At 39.5% G+C, this 23,508-nt stretch overlaps 1 protein-coding gene across 2 annotated transcripts in view; it reads left to right on the top strand.

The window, feature by feature from the left end:
• Positions 1–23,508, top strand: part of myocd (myocardin) — a 70,141-nt gene that overhangs the window by 30,831 nt on the left and 15,802 nt on the right. For both annotated transcript variants that reach the window (XM_062056451.1, XM_062056450.1), the window contains 3 exons: positions 19,587–19,768; positions 20,969–21,073; positions 21,145–21,458. In XM_062056451.1, coding sequence (XP_061912435.1) covers positions 19,587–19,768; positions 20,969–21,073; positions 21,145–21,458 — 601 coding nt within the window. The remainder of the gene's footprint in view (positions 1–19,586; positions 19,769–20,968; positions 21,074–21,144; positions 21,459–23,508) is intronic.

The following is a 23,508-nucleotide window of genomic DNA, read 5'->3' as shown; positions in this document are numbered from 1 at the left end:
CCTAATTTTTGTTGTTGTTGTTTTTTGGTAAAAAATTTGTTGTCTCTGTATTATTAGTGTACATGAGGGAGATAATTTTGAGTTTTTAATCAAACTGGGTACTTGTCCAGGGTGTACCCCGCCTTCCGCCCAAAGGCAGCTGAGATAGGCTCCAGTACCCCCCCCCCGTGACCTCAAAAGGGACAAACGGTAGAAAATGGATGGATGGATGGGTTTAGCTTACCTCATACAAATAGACGTGGATAAAGTATTCTTTTCATTCAACCATGGCATGCGCACAATAACACCTATGTTCAACATGCAGTGAGATAAATATTTACGCTTTCAACATAAATAAGCTAGAGAAGGTGGGGTGTGGAGGGCTTCATTTTACCCTCAAAACAAACCATTTGCAAACATACTTAGAAAGAAGGTTATAAAAGTGACAGTGGAGTAAAATGTATGCAAAATGCACATCTAAGAATATCTAATAATTATTCTTTAGACCACAAGGAAGTGTGTTAAATGTAGATTAAAATCATCATAGGTCCCGTTAAATGTAACATATATGATACAAATAAATCAAATAAATACGTTCATTATTTTAATTTGTCTTTTTGATATGCATTTGTATTTATGTAATATGTCAATTAAACTAATTATTTTTAAATACATTCCTGTGTATTTCTTTAGTCTTCTTTATTATTTAACTTGGACTTTTTATATAATAATTATGCATACATATGTTATGTTTATATTATACCTCCAGACCTTGGAGACACACAAAACAATGACAGTATTAAAAAAAAAATTGGGGTAAAATCTTTTATATCTTGCAAAAAGTATTTCTTCTTAGGAGTGTATAGATCTACTCCATCAGATTTTTATTATATCTGGCTTGTACGCTCACATCTGCGATGCAAAAAGTAAACAAACAGTAACCATATTGAAAGCAGCCTTAATGTACAGGCTTACAGTGTACTCGCTCTCTCTGCTGCATTGTTTTTTCTTATTGCTCCGAGTAGGGCTCGAACCCACGTCGCCTGTGTTGTGTGAGAGAGCAGCATACTACTACTGGGCTAACAACACAAACAGTCTCCCGGCTAGCCATCCCAATTGGCTTCTATTACGCTCGCCTGTCGCAAGGAAAACGTATTCATGAACTAAAATGTTTTGAAAATGGGTGATATTTTTGGATTGTTGCTTTTCTGTTGAGTAAAACAGCAACAAGGTGCGTGTTACGGTTGTGTGTGTGTGTGTGTGTGTGTGTGTGTGTGTGTGTGTGTGTGTGTGTGTGTGTGTGTGTGTGTGTGTGTGTGTGTGTGTGTGTGGGAGGGATTGTTGAGGTTTGGGGGGGGGGCAATTATGTGTGTTATTACAACTACAGTACATACGCTGTCTGGCTAGCTGTGTACAAACAAAACATGAAATGTGGGCTAATACTTTACAGATACTGTAACATGATTGTTCATGTTTTTTGGTCGGTACAGATCGGTGTCTTATCGCATTGTGTTGTGCATTACAAGCTTAATTGCGTTTCGTGCTGACGTAGAAGCTAGCTTATCCGAAGTTAGCTTTTGTCGTAGTTAGCTTTTACGGCTAATACCATAGCACGCCGATGTGTTAAAACACTAAAAGAGTTCCTCAGTGTTCGCTGTTACAATAACAATGTTGCTACAGCTTGGTTATTATACAGGTTACGGAACGTAAATGAAGTATTGTTGACAGTTTTCGAACACATTTTTAAAGTGATTTAGAGGTAGGATTGATTGCTCCCATTAGCTGCATTGCTAGCCACCAAGAACGAGCCGATTTGTACACGTTAGAATGCAAAAAAACTAAATTTTGTCTTCTTGTCTCTCATAATGATTGTGAACGAGTTCCCCCCCAAAAAATGCAGTTCCTCTTGAATGACCGTATTTAATGTTTGTCTTCCTTGGGAGAGCTTGAATTAAGGGGTGGGCGGCCTATAGGTCTCATGGTTGCAACATGAAGGTGCTTTCAGCGCGATACCCTAGTGGTGTTTTGTAGGTACACTACCGTTCAAAAGTTTGGGGTCACCCAAACAATTTTGTGGAATAGCCTTCATTTCTAAGAACAAGAATAGACTGTCGCGTTTCAGATGAAAGTTCTCTTTTTCTGGCCATTTTGAGCGTTTAATTGACCCCACAAATGTGATGCTCCAGAAACTCAATCTGCTCAAAGGAAGGTCAGTTTTGTAGCTTCTGTAACGAGCTAAACTGTTTTCAGATGTGTGAACATGATTGCACAAGGGTTTTCTAATCATCAATTAGCCTTCTGAGCCAATGAGCAAACACATTGTACCATTAGAACACTGGAGTGATAGTTGCTGGAAATGGGCCTCTATACACCTATGTAGATATTGCACCAAAAACCAGACATTTGCAGCTAGAATAGTCATTTACCACATTAGCAATGTATAGAGTGTACTTCTTTAAAGTTAAGACTCGTTTAAAGTTATCTTCATTGAAAAATAAGGACATTTTAATGTGACCCCAAACTTTTGAACGGTAGTGTATAGCTGGAATTAATTTGAGTTGTACGATAATAAGGATTACTTCTGGTCAAATTAAGTGAATGAAAATGTTAGTGTTTAATTCCATCCATCCATTTTATACCGCTTGTCCCTATTTGGCGTAGCGGGTGGTGCTGTAGCCTATCTCAGCTGCATTCAGGCGGTAGGCAGGGTACACCCTGGACAAGTCGCCACCTCATTGCAGAATGTTTAATTCATTGTATTAATTAGTTCAACTACTATTTCTTATATTATTGTTACACTCTTCTACTTCGCCACCACCGGTGCCTAAAAACATTATGAAAATGTAAAAAACCCAATGCATAAACTTAATACATTGAAAAAAAACTTCCACTGAGGGCAACATCCCAAAAAATGTAAGTGTGTGTCATGTCTGTGTGATCATGTTTTGTTTGGCCATGTGCTTATTTGGATTTTGTCAGTTCCTGTTTTTTCACTCCCTGTTTTGTTTCCATGACAACCCATTAGTTTTCACCTGTCCTCATGTCACACACCTGATTCATTTGCACTCACGCACCTGTTGTTAATCATGTCTGTGTTATTTAAGCTTTTCATTTTCTGTTGGTCGGCCTGGCGAAATTAACTCTGTGACCCCTGTTTACCTCTGATGACTTCTGCTACCCATGTTTCCATAGTTCCATGCCAAGTAAGTTTTTGTTATTAATGCCACAGTTGGTGACGTTTTGCTTCATGTTCATAGTTTCTGCCTTTGTGCAAGTTTTTGTTTCATTAGCCAAGTTTTTGTCCTTCCGCCTTGTGCGCGCCTTTTGTTCCTTTTTTATAGTAATAATTAAAAGATCTCCTTACCCTCACGCCTTGCCCGCGCCAACTTTCCTTTGCATTCCAGGGAAACAAAACCCCCCAAAGTCCCCTTTATGACAGTGTGTTGCCACTCTGATATTCTTAATGATTTAATTCATTAAATACACAAAAACATATTTAACTATTGTTTTAATAGTTCTGAATGATTTGAAATTCTCAAAATATGCAACAAATTCTGCAAGTATCTTGGCAAATATTTAGACATTTTAGGGGTCCTGGACACAACACTCCTACCCCGGCCCCCAAGTAGGAGTCGAAAAATAGTAAAGACATTAAGCTAGTTGGCTCTTTTAGTTTGCAGGTGCTATGATTTGGGAATTTGATAAATTCCCAGTTTTTCTTTATTTTCTGTCTAAAGGTCTTTGATTTTATTTGCAGAATAATAAAAAAAATGAGTTGCGGGCCGCACTTTGGACACCCCAGCATTAGATGTGCACCACCTTAACACTGGGCTTGAAAAGTTTACTAAAAAAGACAAAATTAATCAAAACAATTATTAAAAGTAAATAATATACTTTGTTGGTTTTGACAGAAGCAAAAATGTACATCTTTGCAATGAAGCAAGGGTAAATGAAGCTAAGTTTGTTGCATTAGTTTTGTTTTATAAAGTCATTCCTGACATGTGTGTCTAACATTTGCCAGGGTAAAGTGCTCGTGGTTTGAATTGTCTTCTGTTTTCCCAAAAATGTGTTTGGTGGAGTTTTAGCTGCCGTTCTTTTTTGTTATGTGGCTGTATAGCGTATGTGTATTAATAATGTTGCATAGCTGTTACCATAGCAACACAACTGCAACCACACTGCTCCTTGTTGAGAATGTTTTGTCACTCTTGATCACCAGGTTTTCTTTGACTTTTGAGGCTTTGTGCTTTCTAGAAAAATGTAGCTAACTTCAAAATGATTGGGGTGAGAACCACACAGTGAAAGCAAAAGCGATTACATATGATATTGACGCAAATATAATTTTGAGGTAGCTGAGATAGGCTCCGGCACCCCCGCAACCCCGAAAGGCACAAGCGGTAGAAAATGGATGGATGGATGGGAGTTCCCATTGTGACTATAATGTGATACACTTTTCATCAGATATTAATACTCTTGCCTCAGTTGTCCAGCACAAACCTCATTATCCTCCATTTGCTTTTGACACTCAACCCATGTTCTCCCCTCAGATATCAAAAAACGGACTCAAATTCAGTTTGACCAAATAAGTGCTGTATCACTTTCTGGCACTCAAGATAACCAAACTGATTGGCTGTGCTCGCCTCAGCTCAGGGTAATTGTTCCTGCGCGCGCTGAAGGGCGATCCCCGGCCGGTTAGACAGGTCGGTCCTGGACGTGATTATTTGTACTGGATTTAACGGAGCGAGATTGTGGAAGGTGGAAAGTCTCACCTACTGCAGCCCTTTAATTACTGCCAGTTGGTTTATTTTCCTGGTGTCTGGCTGCACTTGGTGTTCTTGGACAGATGATGGCAGAGACACGTATCAAAAAACAGGTCTTCCTTTTGGTCTTGATGCATTCTCACACTAATCCAACACATGAAAAATATGACTAAAATAATACATTACCATCTGCATGAGCTGTATCTTCTGTTAATATTTTTTGTAATCTGCAACAGTATTTGGCAATTGGAACAAACTAGTTTTTCCCATGTATTCATCCATTCTGTGATGTTATTGCACAGTCGTTGAACTAAGAGAACACTAATATTATTCCGGATATTATGACAAAACATATGACTCACCAAAAGGGTTCCATAATGGTTTACCTATTTTGGTTCATGGAAGGCTTTTTAAAACTCAAGTCCAGGGTAGGATTTTCCGTTTTACTGTTGTGTTAACTTTTATATTTCGCCTTAAAAACATTTATTTTGCTTTGGTTTGTTTAAACGTGTGGCTGTACATAGTTTGACGTTTGACATAGAGTATAAAAAACAATTTGGGCCTAAAATCAACCTACTGTGTTTTCCGCACTATAAAGCGCACTGGATTATAAGGTGCATCTTCAATGAATGGCATATTTCAAAACTTTGTTCATATATAAGGCGCACCGGATTATAAGGTGCACCTATGCATCCATTAGATGGAGCTGCGCTAAAGGGAATGTCAACAAAACAGTCAGATAGGTCAGTCAAACTTTATTAATAGATTACAAACCAGCATTCTGACAACTCTGTTCACTCCCAAAATTAATAAACAGCTGTTTTATTATTTTCCCCGAGGTAAAGTCAGTGACGTGGTGTTTTGTTTATATTTTAACAACAGCAAGGTATAACATGTAGTGCAACATTTATATCACATAGTGGAGGGGAACTTTTCCCTGATTCAATAAACACATAAAAAACAGTGATACTGTTACGGTAAATCAAACGTTAGTGCAATCACAATATAGTAACACTCGAAATAGTGCAGAGCAATAACAATATATCAATAACTCAACGTTGCTCAAACATTAATGTCACACAACACAACACACAAAATAAACAGGTAAAGCTCAATTTATGAAGTAATTCCTCATCCACGAATCCCTCAAATTCTTCTTCTTCAGTGTCCGAATTAAACACCATTGATTCGTTTATGTTCAATTCTCTCGCTGCTGATCTATTCCCGTGTTCTACTGCGTGACTGATCGCCTTGAGTTTAAACTCTGCGTCGTAAGCGTGTCTCTTAATAGGAGCCATTTTTGGGTTAGAAGTGTTTCTTCTTCTACGGGGGAAAATGAACTCGGCGGCTGCTTACCGTAGAAGAAGAACTTCTTCTACTACGGGAGAAAAATGAAGTTGGGGGCTGCTTACCGTAGAAGAAGAAGCACTTCTTCTTCTACGGGGGGAATTAAATTGGCGGCTGCTTACCGTAGAAGAAGAAGCGCTTCTTCTTCTACGGGGGAAAAAGAAGTTGGCGGCTGTTTACCGTAGTTGCGAGACCTAAACGTTATGAAAATGAAGTTTAGGTTTGTTGTGTATCAATATTGGTCCATGTATAAGGCGCACCGGATTATCAGGCGCACTGTCAGCTTTTGAGAAAATTGGAGGTTTTTAGGTGCGCCTTATAGTGCGGAAAATACGGGAACTACCTAAATTCCAGATCATTTTTAATGTATGTATTGAATGTCCAAGTCTATGCCATGGTTCTTGCACGGAAAAAGGTGGAGTGCCATCTTCGGGTTGAGGAAGAGATCTTGCTCCAAGTGGAGGAGTTCAAGTACCTCGGAGTCTTGTTCATTAGTGAGGGAAGAGTGGATCGTGAGATCGACAGGCGGATCGATGCATTGTCTGCAGTGATGCGGACACTGTACCGATCCGTTGTGGTAAAGAAGGAGCTGAGCCGGAAGGCAAAGCTTTCAATTTACTGGTCGATCTACGTCCCCATCTTCACCTATGGTCATGAGTTTTGGGTTATGACCGAAAGGACAAGATCACGGGTACAAGCGGCCAAAATTAGTTTCCTCCGTCGGGTGGCGGTGCTCTCTGTCAAGTTCTGTCATCCGGGAGGAGGTCAAAGTAAAGACACTGCTCCTCTACTTTGAGAGGAGCCAGCTAAGATGGTTCGGGCATCTGGTCAGGATGCCACCCCGGACGGCTCCCTAGGGAGGTGTTCAGGGCACGTCCGACCGGTAAGAGACCACGGGGAAAACCCAGGACACATTGGGAAGACTATATCTTCCAGCTAGCCTGGGAACGTCTCAGGATCCCACCGGAAGAGCTGGACGAATTGGCTGGGGAGAGGGAAGTCTGGGCTTCTCTGCTTAGGCTGCTGCGTCCGCAACCCGATCTTGGATAAGTGAAAAAAGATGGATGGATGAATGGTGTTGAACTCTACTTCTAATTCAAAATAAAATGTATTATTCAAAAGCATATGTAGAAGTGTATCAAACAATGAAGGTAAAATACAGTGAAATACAATTATTTACCTCAACATAACAAATGTGTCCTTTTCAAAAAACGTAGATGGATATCAAATCAAGAAACAAGCCAGTAGGACTGTCATGGCGTGTTTCTCCACATCACTTTTCCACATGGTGGCAGTGTACACTCACCTTTACCCCTTGTCCCTCAGCAGCGGCCCCCGCCCCCCGCCCCGTTGAATCCATATACATATTAGGGCTGTCACTGTTAACGTGTTAAAAAAAATTTGCGCTATCATATATGAATGGAGATTAATCACACTGTTTGTTATGACTGCACGCAAACCCGGATGTCGACACACGGCCAAAGCGAAGATGAGCAATGAGGTGCACAAGGTTGTTTATGAGTGTGTTTACTATATCATCATTTTTGCTAGATCATTGCAAATACTTTCAAAATGTGTACTTGAATCTTACTATACTGTCACAACATTTGGAGCAGATCAATGACTTTCAGTAACTAAAACATTTAAAACGTCCCTGAATGACATTCTGAAAACACAATTGCATTTGTGTCCAAATATTTGGGTATTTTCTTAAGCAAATTTTAACTATGTAAGCGAGTAATAACCTGTGATTAATCATGATTAATCACAAATTAAAAGTGTAATTAATCAGATTTTTAAAAAATCACTTGACACCCCTAATACATCCATCCATTTTCTACCGCTTATTCCCTTCGGGGTTGCGGGGGGCGCTGGAGCCTATCTCAGCTACAATCGGGCAGACACATACATATATATATATATATATATATATATATATATATATATATATATATATCCATCTTCTTCTGCTTATCCGAAGTAGGGTCGCAGGGGCAGAAGCCTAAGCAGACTTCCCTCTCCCCAGCTACTTCGTCCAGCTCTTCCCAAGGGATTCCGAGGTGTTTTTACCAGTTGCCCAAACCACCTCATCTGGATCCTCTTGATGTGAAGGAGCATCGGCTTTTCTCTGAGCTCCTCCTAAATGACAGAACATCTCACCCTACCTGTCAGGGAAAGCCCCGCTACCCGACGAAGGAAACTCATTTTGGCCCATTGCACCCATGATCTTGTCCTTTCGGTCATAACCCAAAGCTCATGACCATAGGTGAGGATAGGATTGTAGATCGACTGGTAATTGAGAGCTTTGCCTTCAGGCTCAGCTACTTTTTCACCACGACGGACCGATGAAGGGTCTGCATTACTGATGACGCTCGACCGATCCACCTGTCCATCTCACGATCCACTCTTCCCTCACATGTGAACAAGACCCTGAGGTACTTGAACTCCTCCACTTGGAGGAGGATCTCCTCCCCACCCGGAAGACGGCACTCCACCCTTTTATGGGCGAGAACCATGGACTTGGAATTGGAGGTGCTGATTTTCATCCTAGTCGCTTAACACTCGGATGCGAACCGATCCAGTAAGAGATGAAGATCCTGGCCATATGAAGCCAGCAGGACAACATAATCTGCAAAAAGCAGGGACCTAATACTGTAGCCACCAAGCCGGATCCCCACAACACCCTGACTGCACCTAGAAATTTTGTACACAAAAGTTGTAAACAAAATCGGTGACAAAGGGCAGCCCTGGTGGAGTCCAGCCCTCACTGGAAACGGGTCCAATGAGGGTTGGACCAAGCTCTGACACTGATCATACAGGAAGCGGACTGCCACAATCAGGCGGTCTGATACCCCATACTCTCTGAGCACTATTCACAGGACTCCCCAAGGGGCACGGTTGAATGCCTTCTCCAAGTCTACAAAACACATGTAGACTGGCTGGGCAAACTCCCATGCACTCTCAAGGATTCTGACGAGAGTATAGAGCTGGTCCAGAGTTCCCCGATCAGGATGAAAACCAAACTGCTCCTCCTGAATCCGAGGTTCGACACCTGAATAGACCTTACCGGGAAGGCTGAGGAGTGTGATCCCACGATAGTTGGAACACACCATCTGGTTCCCCTTCTTAAAGAGAGGAACCACCAACCCAGCTCTAAATACTTAGGATATATACGTTTACAATCCATCCATCCATTTTCTACCACTTATCCCTTTCGGGGTCGCAGGGGGTGCTGGAGCCTATCTCAGCTACAATCGGGCGGAAGGCAGGGTACACCCTGGACAAGTCGCCACCTCAACGCAGGGCCAACACAGATAGACAGACAACATTCACACTCACATTCACACACTAGGGCCAATTTAGTGTTGCCAAACAACCTATCCTCAGGTGCATGTCTTTAGGTTTACAATGACATACAAATACAACACTATTAAATACAATACTTAAAAAAGCAAAAACTAAAATTAGTAAAAGCATTGTTATCAATAATAATAATGTTATATATTTGTCCTCCAAAAGTTGAAGCTTAAAATATACTGTATAACAAACTAGCTGATAGGAGCCACAAAATGTGTTTTAACCTTGTCTAAAGCGGACACCTGTTTAATGCGGTCACTTATTTTGCATCTCGAAAAAAGTTTTTTTAATCCGAAAAGCGCCCGCTAATGTCAAAAGTTGTTTCAATGATGCACGATGTTGTCATACAGTATCTGAGTGTTGCTCCTAAAATCCACCGAGTGCATTTGCGTTGCGACTGAGCTGCGTCCTCCTCCAACACTATCAAGAAGAGACAATAATACAAATGTTTTGAAAGTCATAGAACATCTTATTATACAGTATTATTTTTGTGGTATACGGGGAAAAAAACAAGCAATTTTTCTTGTATCACAGAGCAGTCAAGTTATTCAAGGCCACAATTTGAGTCGATCCCAAATTTTCTGGCCGTTACTGAAGTTTATGTATTTTTGTGTCCAGACTTTCAAGTGTCATACCTTTGATCCCAGTGAGAGAAATGAGGAATAAAGATTTCAATGGACGGGTTAGGATGAGACTACAATTCATTGTATAAACCAAGCAGATCTACTTTGATCTCCTTAGTCGTTCTTCTTTTTCATGTTCCCTCTAATAACGAGTGTTTTTGGCTACAGGACTAATCTTTTTTTTTTTTTAATGTTCCCTCTAACAACAAGTGTTTTTGGCTACAGGACTAATCGTTGTTTATTAGGGAGGGTTCAAGTGTTTGGGGAGCCCTCTTGAAACAGCTCCACTATTTGACTCCAGGAAATGCATCTTGGACTGTCTTGATTTAGCATAATGTTTTGTGTCGCACCCAAGACTGTTTCTCTTGTAATCCCTTAGATGTGTTTGCTCTCTGTATATCATTCCTGACACTGTTATGGTGCTTGGTGGTTCTGTTTGCCTGTTTACACAACATATATATGTTGCGCAAAGAAAGATGCAGTCAGCTGGTTTACACTATCTCTGCAAAAGGATGCAACGGCTTTATTGGGATGAACAGCAGCTGTATTTAGGCCCACTCTCGTTCTTTAGAAGTGTTTTTGCAAGCACGTGTGTGTGTGTGCGGGCGGGCTTACCAATGTGTATGTTTGTACCTATCTCCCTGCTTTAACGGGCCCGTGTGGCTCCAGCAAGCCACCTACAACGTTTTCTGACAGGACCAGGCTGCTGCTGGCCCGCAGCATTAACCCCTCACCGTCTCCTTAACCTTGAGCACAATCCTCCCAAACTGTCATGGTCAGACGTTGTTTATTTCATACATGCTTCACAAGTTACATTCAGGAGCATTATACAATTGCACAATGTAACATGTCTGAAAAGGAGCAGGTTGAAGCAGAATTTATTTGACCCCTAACCCTAATCAACTCATTTCACAACGTATATACAGTCGTGATCAAAAGTTTACATACACTTGTAAAGAACATAATGTCATGGCTGTCTTGAGTTTCCAATCATTTCTACAACTCTTTTTGTGATAGAATGATTGGAGCACATACTTGTTGGTCACAAAAAACATTCATGAAGTTTGGTTCTTTTATGAATTTGTTATGGGTCTACTGAAAATGTGACCAAATCTGCTGGGTCAAAAGTATACATACAGCAATTGTAATATTTGGTTACATGTCCCTTGACAAGTTTCACTGCAATAAGGCGCTTTTGGTAGACATCCACAAGCTTCTGGTTGAATTTCTTACCACTCCTCTTGACAAAATTGGTGCAGTTCAGCTAAATTTGTTGGTTTTCTGACATGACTTGTTTCTTCAGCATTGTCCACACGTTTAAGTCAGGATTTTGGGAAGGCCATTCTAAAACCTTAATTCTAGCCTGATTTAGCCATTCCTTTACCACTTTTGAAGTTTGTTTGGGGTCATTGTCCTGCTGGAACACCCCTAAGATCCAACCTCCTGGCTGATGATTTTAGTTTGTCCTGAAGAATTTGGAGTTAATCCTCCTTTTTCATTGTCCCATTTACTCTCTGTAAAGCACCAGTTCCATTGGCAGCAAAACAGGCCCAGAGCATAATACTACCACCACCATGCTTGACGGTATGAATGGTGTTCCTGGGATTAAAGGCCTCATCTTTTCTCCTCCAAACATAGTGCTGGGTATTGTGGTCAAACAGGTACATTTTTGTTTCATCTGACCACAGAACTTTCCTCCAGAAGGTCTTATCTTTGTTCATGTGATGTATTTTATAATATAAGCATTAATACATAACTTATTACGGTACTATGATTAATGACTGAAATATATTTAATTTTGTTGAACATGCTTATGTCGTTTAAATTAACCATTGTTTTCATGTTCATGTTCATCTTCTTGTTCAGCATCTTTGCTATTGTAGTTTTGCTCTTGTCGTCAGGTGACCTGCCACAACTCTATCTGTTTGTTTGCCCGATGTGTGCGCGTGGGTATGTGCGTGCGCGCATTGCAGGTCAATGGGTTTCATGAGTCCGGCGCTTTGATTGAAACCAGGGCTCTGTTCTCGGCTGTCACATGTTTGAATGCAAAAAGACAATCTTACATCCTTCTCCACACACACACCTCCAACCACAGCCGAGGCTGGTATCAGCCTGGCCAATCAGGACGCACACGGCTATGTCCACAGTGAGTGGACGTGTAGCAGGTGTCAGTGAGATGTCCAAGTTACAGGTCACACATTTTACGAACAACATTGATTCTGTCACCCTTAAACACACGATACAAACATAGGTTTGAAATGAAGGCATGCAAGTAAAGACATACACATACAGCATTGTCTAAAGTGTTAGTCCACTTGCTGGATAAATAGTACACCAAGTGTCTGATCTGCTAAAGGTTTGCGTGTATTAAAACACATGCAAACGTATCTCCTAAACTCGTGCGCACTCTCAAATGTGCAAAATAGGGAGCGCAATCTATATAGCGGGTCTGTCCTTATGAATGCAGAATATATGCAGATTATATGATGATCATCAGAACGCCCACAATACTGGCAGGAAAAAATACTAATTTAGTCATTTAGCACACGCAGTGTGATTTATCAAGACTACAACTGTCTATATTCAAGTAAGGTCTGGAAAGGATGAGCGAATTGGCATTTGCACTGAAATGGCTGTGAGTCGATCGCGCTGCGGCTCCATCCTACGTCGGCTTGTCAACATGTATGGACTGTCAAAAATAACAACATTTTACATACTGTCAATCAGAAATATAATTTTATAGCTGTTGGATGACGTAAGGGGCTGATTAAAACAAATTCCATTGATGCGTTTTTTAAATGCCATACGTTTTTTCATATGTACACTGCAAAAAAGAGCTGTCAAAATATAAGTAAAATATATATAAAAATACTAATAATTAGTGAAATGAACTAGCTGCTTTGACAAATAATTGTACTTGATAAGACATCCTAATTTAAGATTTGCATATGTAGAATTTAGCAGCAATTTTTAAGATAGAAATAAGTATTTTATTCTGAAAACATGCATTCTTTAACTTGCAATTCTTACATTAAGCATCCTCCAGATGTTGCAGAACCGTTAAACAAGATTGTATATGTAGGGGAAAACCAAAATATTTGATTTGAATAGTTATTTTTTCAATTTTAACATTTTGACATGAGAACAGAAAAAGTGAGTCATGCTAAAATTAAGATTAGTCATTGACCAAAAATATGTAAATAGTTCTTACATTTTGAGAAATAATACAAATAAAATAGATTAAAAATAGATTTAAATAATTTGCAGTGTATGACTGTAAGAAGTTATATTCTAACTTCTTACAATATACATTTTCTTAGGTCTGGATCATTCCAGGGCATGCTTGCAGTTAGTGCCAGGCACACCTTCAGTGTACTAAAAAAAGTAGGCTCCATGTAGATGCACTGCAGGACTGCACCTAACTTGCCTATTAAAAGTTGCACATACTGTGTATGTCTACTGCATGTTTCAAAACATAGTAAAACACCACAGAGAGTAGCTTAATAACATGAATATGCAGTAAATGAGTGTTTCCATGGTAAAAGCCGGGTAGTACCCAGATTTGTAAACCCAGTCTTAGTAGATCACACGCAACACTAAAAGTAATTGTATAGTTTGCGCACGCTGTTTAGCGCATGGTATTTGGATTTTAGTCAATCAGGCTCCTAAAGTCTGTATATGTAGAGAAAAATGCATAAATTATGTAAATGCAATGAGTTAATATCACAAATTTGTTTCACATTTGAAGTTAATTGCTGACATGAATGGACTTTTACACCAAATTCAAATTTCATGGGTTTCAAATGTATAATATGAGAGAGAAAATCTAGTCGCAGGAAAACGTGCAACTTTTCTCTAACTACAATTCAACATTCACCTACCGAAAATGCAAAGTTTTGACCACAAACGTAGTCGCTGCTCGGTGACATTCGTCTAGCGGCACACGTGAACTGGGGCTTCCCACCTCGAAGCCAGTCAGAATGTGTTTCTCGTCATGCTCATTTAAATGTGAAGGCATTAATTTCAATTTAACAAATAATAGCGGTAACATGATAGAAGGTGTGAGTTAGTACCTGTTGTATTCAGGTGACGTTACTGCTGCTGGGATGAAATAGGAGCGGATAAAAACGCAACTTTCATTTATAATTATTGCATGCTGTGTTCAGATGTTTTAGCATATTGCACGTATGTCCTCCTCTTGATGAACTCGCAGCCTTATAATTATCACAAGTAGCGCTGTTGCAATCTTTTTCTGCAAAATGTAGTCAACTTTAGAGCAGTTGTTGCGCCGTGCTCTGCCATGTCGAGTCACTACACACGTCACATAATGATGTCATCCCGACCCGGAAGGATCAATAAGATAACCGTCTGAATAAATGGCAAGCAATTCCAATGAATTGATACACTGGGAACTTTTTATGGTGTTTATTGTCACATCCGGAACGTATCAAAATACGAGAACCATCTGTTTATAATATAATTACAAATATATGAATAATTATATTCATATTTTACTTAGTTGAATGAAGTGCAATTTATGTTATCATATGAAATATATATTTGTATGTATTGTATTTTTTTATTTTTGAAGGCATTGCAATAATGATTTAGTATTGATGTTAATTAGTTAATTGATGATTCATTAAATTAAACTTTTTATGTGTATTATAGCTTACTTTATGTGTATGCTTTGGCAGTCATACAAGTCCAGAAATGATCAGAACAACATGTGACTCTCACCTCTGCAAAGCTTGTTGCAAATAGAATTACTCTAGGCGGAACAACATTATGAAGCTTTTAGTAGATGGTAAACAGGCAAATGACATTGTTACACACCCTGGCTAAAACACAATTTATTAGTGTAAACCTACTTTTTATTTAATAAAGTCAACACATTTTGTCACACAAGCATTTTCAGTGGTGATATTTCTAACAAAAAACTTTTATGTTCTGAAGACCTGAATATCCGATACATCCATCCATCCATTCATCTTCTACCGCTTGTCCCTTTCGGGGTAGTGGGGGGTGCTGGAGCCTAGCTCAGCTGCATACAGTATGTCCCAAATGCCATACCAAAGCTAACAGCCAAAAGAAACAGGATTCCACTTCCAAAGTTCAAACTGGCCAATAGGAATATCAGAAAAGTACTCGGAAGAAGTCACAAGAAGTTAGTTTATGGGCCTGTCATAGGGAAAGCGCCATATTTTAAGGTTGTAATTATTTCAGTACAACACCAAACAATAGACTATTATTGCAGCATGTTGTCTTCATGTCCACTCAGTTTTAGATCCCTAGATGTTGTAGGACAGTCATGTCTTTTCATCATTGCTTGGATCCTCTGGATTGTTGACCGGGGTGGTGGTCCTCTTTTCTAGAAGTGTGACCGAAGGGTGTGTTCCAGATTACACTCCTCAGCCTGCCGACGAAAGTCTATTCCAAGGTGCCTGAAAGAAGGGCTCGACTGTTAGTTGAACATCATGCTACATGTGGTTAAATGTGTGTTTCGTCTTGGTCGTGGGTAGGGATGTATACCGAGTACCGGTATTTTTTGGTACAGGTTCCTAATTGGTTCGGCCCAAAACCGTTCAAATTCTGGACTTATGATAAGGTTATCTGTATATTTTTTATCCAGCTGACCATCGTAATTATGACAAACGCGCGCTGTCACATTCATTTAGACTGAGAGGAAAAGGGTAAATCATGTTTGCGGGGGCTGTGCACTGGACAAAAACTAACCTCCATGGAGCCTGGCCAGCCCTGCTTCCTTCTCGCGCCATCTCTGTGCCTGCCTCCTTGACACTTAGCCACCTCAAACTACAGAACTCATTTGAAAATACAGAGCCATAAAGTTCCCAAATAACTTGTAAGTGTCAGGTGATGTGCTTTTTTGCAAATTTGATGACCACTTTTTCACATGAAGCTGCGTGAAAAACACCTGCTACGACTGTTAATGCTAGCCAGTTGTGGAAGCAACCACCAATCTCCTTTGGTAAATTCCTGATAACGCAACAGCTTCTAATACAATAGTTGAAATAATAACTCATGCATCTGCTTCATTGCCGGTGACGGCGTGGCGCCGTTGGGAGAGTGGCCATGGCAGCAACCTGAGGGTTCCTGGTTCAATACCCAGCTTCTACCAACCTAGTCACATCCGTTGTGTCCTTGAGCAAGACACTTCACCCTTGCTCCTGATGGGTCGTGGTTAGGGCCTTGCATGACAGCTCCCGCCATCAGTGTGTGAATGTGTGCGTGAATGGGTGAATGTGGAAATAGTGTCAAAGTGCTTTGAGTACCTTGAAGGTAGAAACGCGCTACACAAGTATAACCCATTTACCATTTTATTTTACTTGGAAACATGTAAAGTCCAATTTATTGGTACATTGTTATGTTATTGTACTTTTTGTTTTTTAAATTTACTTTTTTATTTATTTAGAATGTTAAACTAAGCCCTAGTTTATTTGTTTTTTAATACAGATGCTTTAAAACTGGCAAGTTAAAAACAATGTAAAAAATGGTGATATTAATTAAGATGGGATGATTTTTTTTATTTTTGTTCGCCATATCGCCAAGCCCTAGGATCTGATAATCACTTTTGGAATAATCACAACTAAGGGAGCAATAATATATAAATAATGATATCGGTATCGATATCGATAAAATCCTAACAATACATCCCTAGTCTTGGGACACTGGACCACCTCCTTCCTTAGTCAGGGTTCTAGAGGATGCATGGGAGTTCGCGTAACCGGTCCACCCAAGTTTGGTGGACTTGAAAAAGAAATGTGTCCCTTGCAGTGTCCTGTAGGGGCTGTTCCCGTATTACAGGTTTCATTGCATGCTAGTTCGTGCCATCTGGTCCTTGTAAAACAGGTGCAGGAGTCTGGTTCGCATTGCCAGCAGCAAGTCGAGCCTGCTCACTGTAAACCTTGGCATGCGCTGCGTCAAGGCTGACCTTGCAAGGCCTTGATGGACTCCAGTTTGGGGACCTTAGAAGCGTATACCTGCTGTCTGTCGATGATGTGATCCTGACGGCCTCATCAAGCTGTGACCGACGGCGTTTTTTTGGGGCGGTTGGCAGCTGAATGTGACGCTTCTGGGATGAGACTCAGCAACTCCAAATCTGAGGACATGGTTCTCAGACAGAAAAGGGTGGACTGCACCAGTCAGTTTGGGAGTGGAGTCTTGCCGCAGGTGGTGGAGTTTCAGTATCTTGGGATCAGATTTTTGTGGCCCTCAAGAAGATGTTGTTTGTGACCCCATTTTGGTCTTTAATATTACTTATTTGTTATTTTTAAACTCTTGATGGGCCTCCACCCCACCCTAAACCTAATCTCAATGTTCCACAATTTTTGACTTAATTTGATTGGAAATATCTTATTTAGGTTTTTTATTTTTAAAGATGGGTTTAACATAATTAGATTACGTGGCGAGGCTCCATGACCCCGAAAGAGACAAGCGGTAGGATGGATGAAAGGATGGATGGATGGACGATAAACTAGTTCCCTCTTGCATACATTCCCATATTTGATTGATCATTCTATGCTTGTTGTCAGTCTTCGCAACGTGACAAGCGCAGTAGATGGCACACTCCATGATCAGAAAGCCTACATTATTTACATGTTTAGGTCTTTGTTTCATCAATAATGTGTTTCATCAAGCATCTCAACCAGGGGCATCATTGGTCTTTTTCAAATATTCTAAAACAACCTCCTAAATATAATATTTGTTTTATTTTTTTATACTATTTACATTTATTTATATTATTCATTTTTAAGATTTTTTTTTCCCCAAAAATGCTGAGAATTCCACAATAAAGGTGCCAGAAAATGAGTATTAATAATCATATAATAATATAAAACAATATATGTTATTCAATTGAATCAGTATAAAGTAGAGATTAACTGCTTCATGTAATATTATCATCAGTGGATAATAATAATTATAATGATAAATTATTTTTATAATATTTTTTATTATACTATTATTACTGCATCTCTTGAGGGTTAAGTCCCCTTCTGTCTTTTAACAAACTTTAATGAAGGGTCTTTGAACTTCTTGATGACGATTATATCCAACCATCCATCTTCTTCCGCTTATCCGAGGTCGGGTCGCGGGGGAAGCAGCCTAAGCAGGGAAGCCCAGACTTCCCTCTCCCCAGCCACTTCGTCCAGCTCTTCCCGGGGGATCCCGAGGCGTTCCCAGGCCAGCCAGGAGACATAGTCTTCCCAACGTGTCCTGGGTCTTCCCCGTGGCCTCCTACCGGTTGGACGTGCCCTAAACACCTCCCTAGGGAGGCGTTCGGGTGGCATCCTGACTAGATGCCCGAACCACCTCATCTGGCTCCTCTTGATGTGGAGGAGCAGCGGCTTTACTTATTATAGTATCGAAAACAACACAATAGCATGTACTACGAAAACCACAATAGTTGTTTTTAACTAATGTAATAATGTTGTCATCTGCAATCTTCTTCTCTGTCTTTCATACCATCAGCCGAGTGTCCATATTTTCAAGGATAAATGTCCTCTATTGAAGAATTGTGTTTTAATAAGAATTATTTTCAACATTTCCTGCTTCAGACTGGTGTAGTGTCATGCTAGTATTGCTTCACTATTTCTTTCTTTAATTCAATGAATATCATCCGCATCTTTTCAGCACTGTCTTTCACATTCACTGTTTTGTTGGTCGGCTCTTACAAGGTTTACTGTGGCATTCGCTTTGCCAAAAAAGCAGTGGGGAGGTGTCTGTAGCTGGCTCGTCACCAAAATCTTTGCTCGCAACTTTAAAAAAAAACAAGATTAGCCGAAAGACAGCCCATATCTTATAACTTTTGTAAGGTAGGGTACTCGTAAACTGCGGCAGGATCTACTAAAGCATATATATATATATATGTATATATATATATATATATATATATATATATATATATATATATATATATATATATATATATATATAGTCGAGGTTTTCTGTGGTTTATCCGTTATACAGTTCTCAATACCGGGGTAGAGCGGAATATACATTAGGTCAGGAAAAAATTCTGTTTCGCAGGTTTCCCTGCTCTTCAGGGGATTTTATTTTTATTGATTTATTTTATTTTATTTATAAAATCCCCTGAAGAGCAGGGAAACCTGCAAAACAGGCTTGTCGGGATGACATTTTGCATCTGGATGCTGCGCACCATCGCAGAGCACACATTTGACGTGCTAAAAATGGTTTCTGTTGTCTGGATCATGATTCTTTATTGCCCAGAAAAGGTGGCACAGATTATTGCCGTGGGCTGCATCATGTTACTTATTAAATGCAGTAAATGACTGTAGTAAATGCACATTTCTCATTTTGAATAGGGCAGTGTGCACCACTTTTGCATTTGTTATCAATTGTTCACGCAGTCTTAGTAGATCCCACTCAACATGCCCACTAATAGTATTCACAATTGTATAGTTTGCACACAGTGTTTAAATCAGGCCCTTAGTGTTGTTCATCTTTAGGCAATATAGAAACCAATGTGACTCCTTTTTGGCAGTAAATCATGGCAAGTTCCCCAAGCAAGAAGACTCGTACGCATTTGAGGAGGACAGCAGCAGTGAGAGTTTGTCTCCAGATCAGCACCACAGTGATGACTCTCAGGGCTCTGCCTGTCCTTCATCCGAGGTTGTCAGCAGCACAGCCTCCTCTTCCTCACCTGGGCTCACTAGCACACAACAGGTATACACACCCTCATAGGCAAGTTATTTGTTTGATAAGCCAAACATTAAAATGTTCTGAAAACAATTACAATTATCTAAAAAATGTTCAATACATCAAGTAAACCAAATGATATATTAACATTAATAAATACAATCAAAAGTACAGACATATAAATATATACATTTCTAAATTATATTTTGAATTATTTTTGCATTATACTGTACAGACTTTATCTCTAAAGTCACATTCGTTGTCCCATAAGTCCGAAAACATTTTACAATCACATTAAAAAATATATGTTTAGATATTTCATGATATTATTTTAATTATTATTATCATTATTATTATTATTATCATTATTATTATTATTATTATTAATATATAAATATTATTATTATATTAAGTTAACCTTTTTTGGTTAAATGTATGTCTTTTGTGTTAAGTGTGTGTGCAGACCTATTATATTATAACCGAGACTGTTGTGCCCCCCTGTGGCAAAATTGTGATCTACACCAGGTTGCAGGTGTTCCATTGGGCAGAAATATTCCTGGACTTGCTTGTTCCCGTTCTATTTTAACTCATTTCAATATTTATTGATTATACATTTGTAATAGATCGTTTGACAAGTGAACAATTCTGATCAGTTTGGGAATATTGATGCAAGTAAAAGATGTTTTTGAATAAATAATACACGAGATATATTTGAGACATTTAGTAAGCAAAACAAAAATATTTTGTGTTTATGACAATCTTGGTTTAATAGCAGTTATTTGTACTATGCATAAGTTTGTCTCAACACAAATCACTAAAGAGCTTGCTGGTTGGCAACGGAACAAATACTTATTTTACTTAATCAAATCAAAATAATGTATTACTAGTCTATAACTTTTAATGTTTTTTGGGTTGGGTTTTTTTTAATTCTGTGCTTCTCTGTTACAATAAAAGTAATATTGTCATACAAGCACAAGTCCACACATGAGTTGGCACTAAATTTAGTACCCGGGGTCCCATAGATATTATAGCCTATAAGTACAGAATAGAGACAAACTGTATATAGTTCACAAAATATACATCAAAATTATGTACAAAGTAAAATGGAATACATAGAACATGATTCTGTAAGACAGATTTGGAATTTAACTAAACAAAAAGGGATATTTAACTAGACAGGAGGATAAAATCAGCAATGGGTCAAATCCGGTATTTGTATGTGAACAGGAGGGCACAACCAGAGACCCACCTGACCAAAGCCAAGATGAAGGACTTTCTGCAGCGAGCACCAACCAGGGTACTCCTCCAATACCAGTTCCTGCTATTGTCAAGGTTGGTACAAGTTGTGCTGTGGCGTTTGTCAGCCGACACCAACACCGTGCTTGCGTTTCACCTTCTGACAGTCCAAGACCGCAGACAAGAGCCGCCATAAGAAGCCCAAAGATGTGAAGCCAAAAGTGAAGAAGCTGAAATACCACCAGTACATTCCCCCTGACCAAAAGGCTGACAAGTCGCCCCCACCGATGGACTCGGCCTATGCTCGACTCCTCCAGCAGCAGCAGCTCTTCCTGCAGCTACAGATCCTCAGCCAGCAGAAACACGCTCACACTCATTCGCAGTCGCAGCAGCAGCACGCCACCTTGATGATGCAGGGCCAGGCTCAGCAGAGACAACCTGCCTTTACTTACCAGCCTCACCCGCAGGCACACCTGCACAAGTAAGTCAGCCGGCAAAGTTGAAGGAACAATAGTGTCATTGGACCAAGGCTTTCACGAAATCGTCTGAGATTTTACAAGTGATGAGTATAAATTAATTTGTGATATATTACATTAACTCTACTCTTACACAAGCGGGCAACTTGATCATCGGACCCGCTCTATATAGTTCAATCTTCCAAAAGCACAACAAATCCTAACCTGATCTGATTACATTTGACAGGTGAACAGGTGCACAATTGTTTTACAAAATATTAATAATACTGTACATTTTGAATTGAATATATGATATAGATAATACACTATAAATATATAATAAGGTTATTTTTTATTTGTATTTATTCTTTTTGATACAACTTTAAATAAACAATTATATTATACAGGGTAAATCGTTTATTTTTATTTTTGTATTTTTATTTGTTTGATTGTTATTATATATTCCTTTTAACTATCAATTATTATATTTAGTAAGGGTGCTAAAAAAAATTCACATCCAAATCGTTTTTGTTTTTTTTAAATACATTTTTAAAATGTATCATTTAAGGCCATCTCTGCACATATACGTTGTACGTCAGCAGCCAAGAGGAGCTTGTGTAACCTGTATGCTGTTTTAAAAAGATTTTATTCGCATTTCAATACCAAATAATATATTGCAAAAATTGAGAATTGGTTCTGAATTGAATCATCGCCTCAAGAACAATTGTGAGTTGTTGTAAGATTGACATTCCTAATATTTTGTATTTATTATTAATTTGTTATGAATTGAATACCTTTGTTTTATATATGTATAATAACATTTTAACTAATTTCCAAAATCTTAGCTTCTGCCATGAAAGCTCATTTTAATTCCATTAAAAATATCAATGCTTGATTCGGGTGTCAAACGTTGCATTTCTACTGGTCTTATTACGTATGTTTTTGAAATACATTTACCGTATTTTACGAAGTATAAGCCGCACCCACAAAATTTTAGAATAATTTTTTTTTTTTCATATATTACCCGCACCGGACTATAAGCTGCAGTTATATATCGGTACCTTGTGAAATTTCCGTAAAAATATAAACGCAGCACTTCAGTTGAACTCAAAGGTCTAAAACTTTTATTATAAACACAAAATACCTATTTCTCTCAAATGTTGTTCACAAATCTGTCCAAATCTGTGTTAGTGAGCATTTATTCTTTGCCAAGATAATCCACCCCACCCCACATGTGTGGCATATCAAGATGCTGATTAAACAGCATGATTATTGCACAGGTTTGCCTTACGCTGCCCACGATAAAAGGCCACTCTGAAATGTGCTGTTTTGCTTTATTGGGTATCTGGTGGGGTGTCAGAAAAGCAGTCAGTATCTGGTGTGACGACCATTTGCCTCACGCAGTGCAACACATCTCCTTGGCATAGAGTTGATCAGGTTGTTGTTGTGGAATGTTGGTCCACTCCTCTTCAATGGCTGTACGAAGTTGCTGGACATTGGCAGGAAGTGGAACACGCTGTCGTGTACGCCGATCCACAGCATCCCAAACACGCTCAAAGGGTTGACATGCCTGGTGAGTATGCTGGCCATGCAAGAACTGGGATGTTTTCAGCTTCCAGGAATTGTGTACAGATCCTTGCAACATGGGGCTGTGCCTTGTCATGCTGCAACATGAGGTGATGGTTTCGGGTGAATGGCACAACAATGGGCCTAAGGATCTCGTCACGATATCTCTCTGCATTCAAAATGCCATCAATAAAATGTACTTACGTTCATTGTCCATAACATACGCCTGCCCATACCATAACCCCACCCCCACCATGGGCCACTCCATTCACAACGCTCTCTCACACAACGCCACAAATGCTGAACAGTGAAGAAAACACCTCTCCAACGTGCCAGACACCATCGAATGTGAGCATTTGACCACTCAAGTTGGTTACGAACTGCAGTCGGGTCGAGACCCCAATGAGGACAACGAGCATGCAGATGAGCTTCCCTGAGACGGTTTCTCACAGTTTGTGCAGAAATTCTTTGGTTATGCAAACCAATTACTGCAGCAGCTGTTTGGGTGGC

Source organism: Entelurus aequoreus, linkage group LG08 (genome assembly GCF_033978785.1).
Source record: "Entelurus aequoreus isolate RoL-2023_Sb linkage group LG08, RoL_Eaeq_v1.1, whole genome shotgun sequence".
Taxonomy (NCBI): Eukaryota; Metazoa; Chordata; class Actinopteri; order Syngnathiformes; family Syngnathidae; genus Entelurus; species Entelurus aequoreus.
The sequence above is the reverse complement of the archived record's forward strand: the minus strand, read 5'-3'. Positions and strand labels throughout refer to the sequence as shown.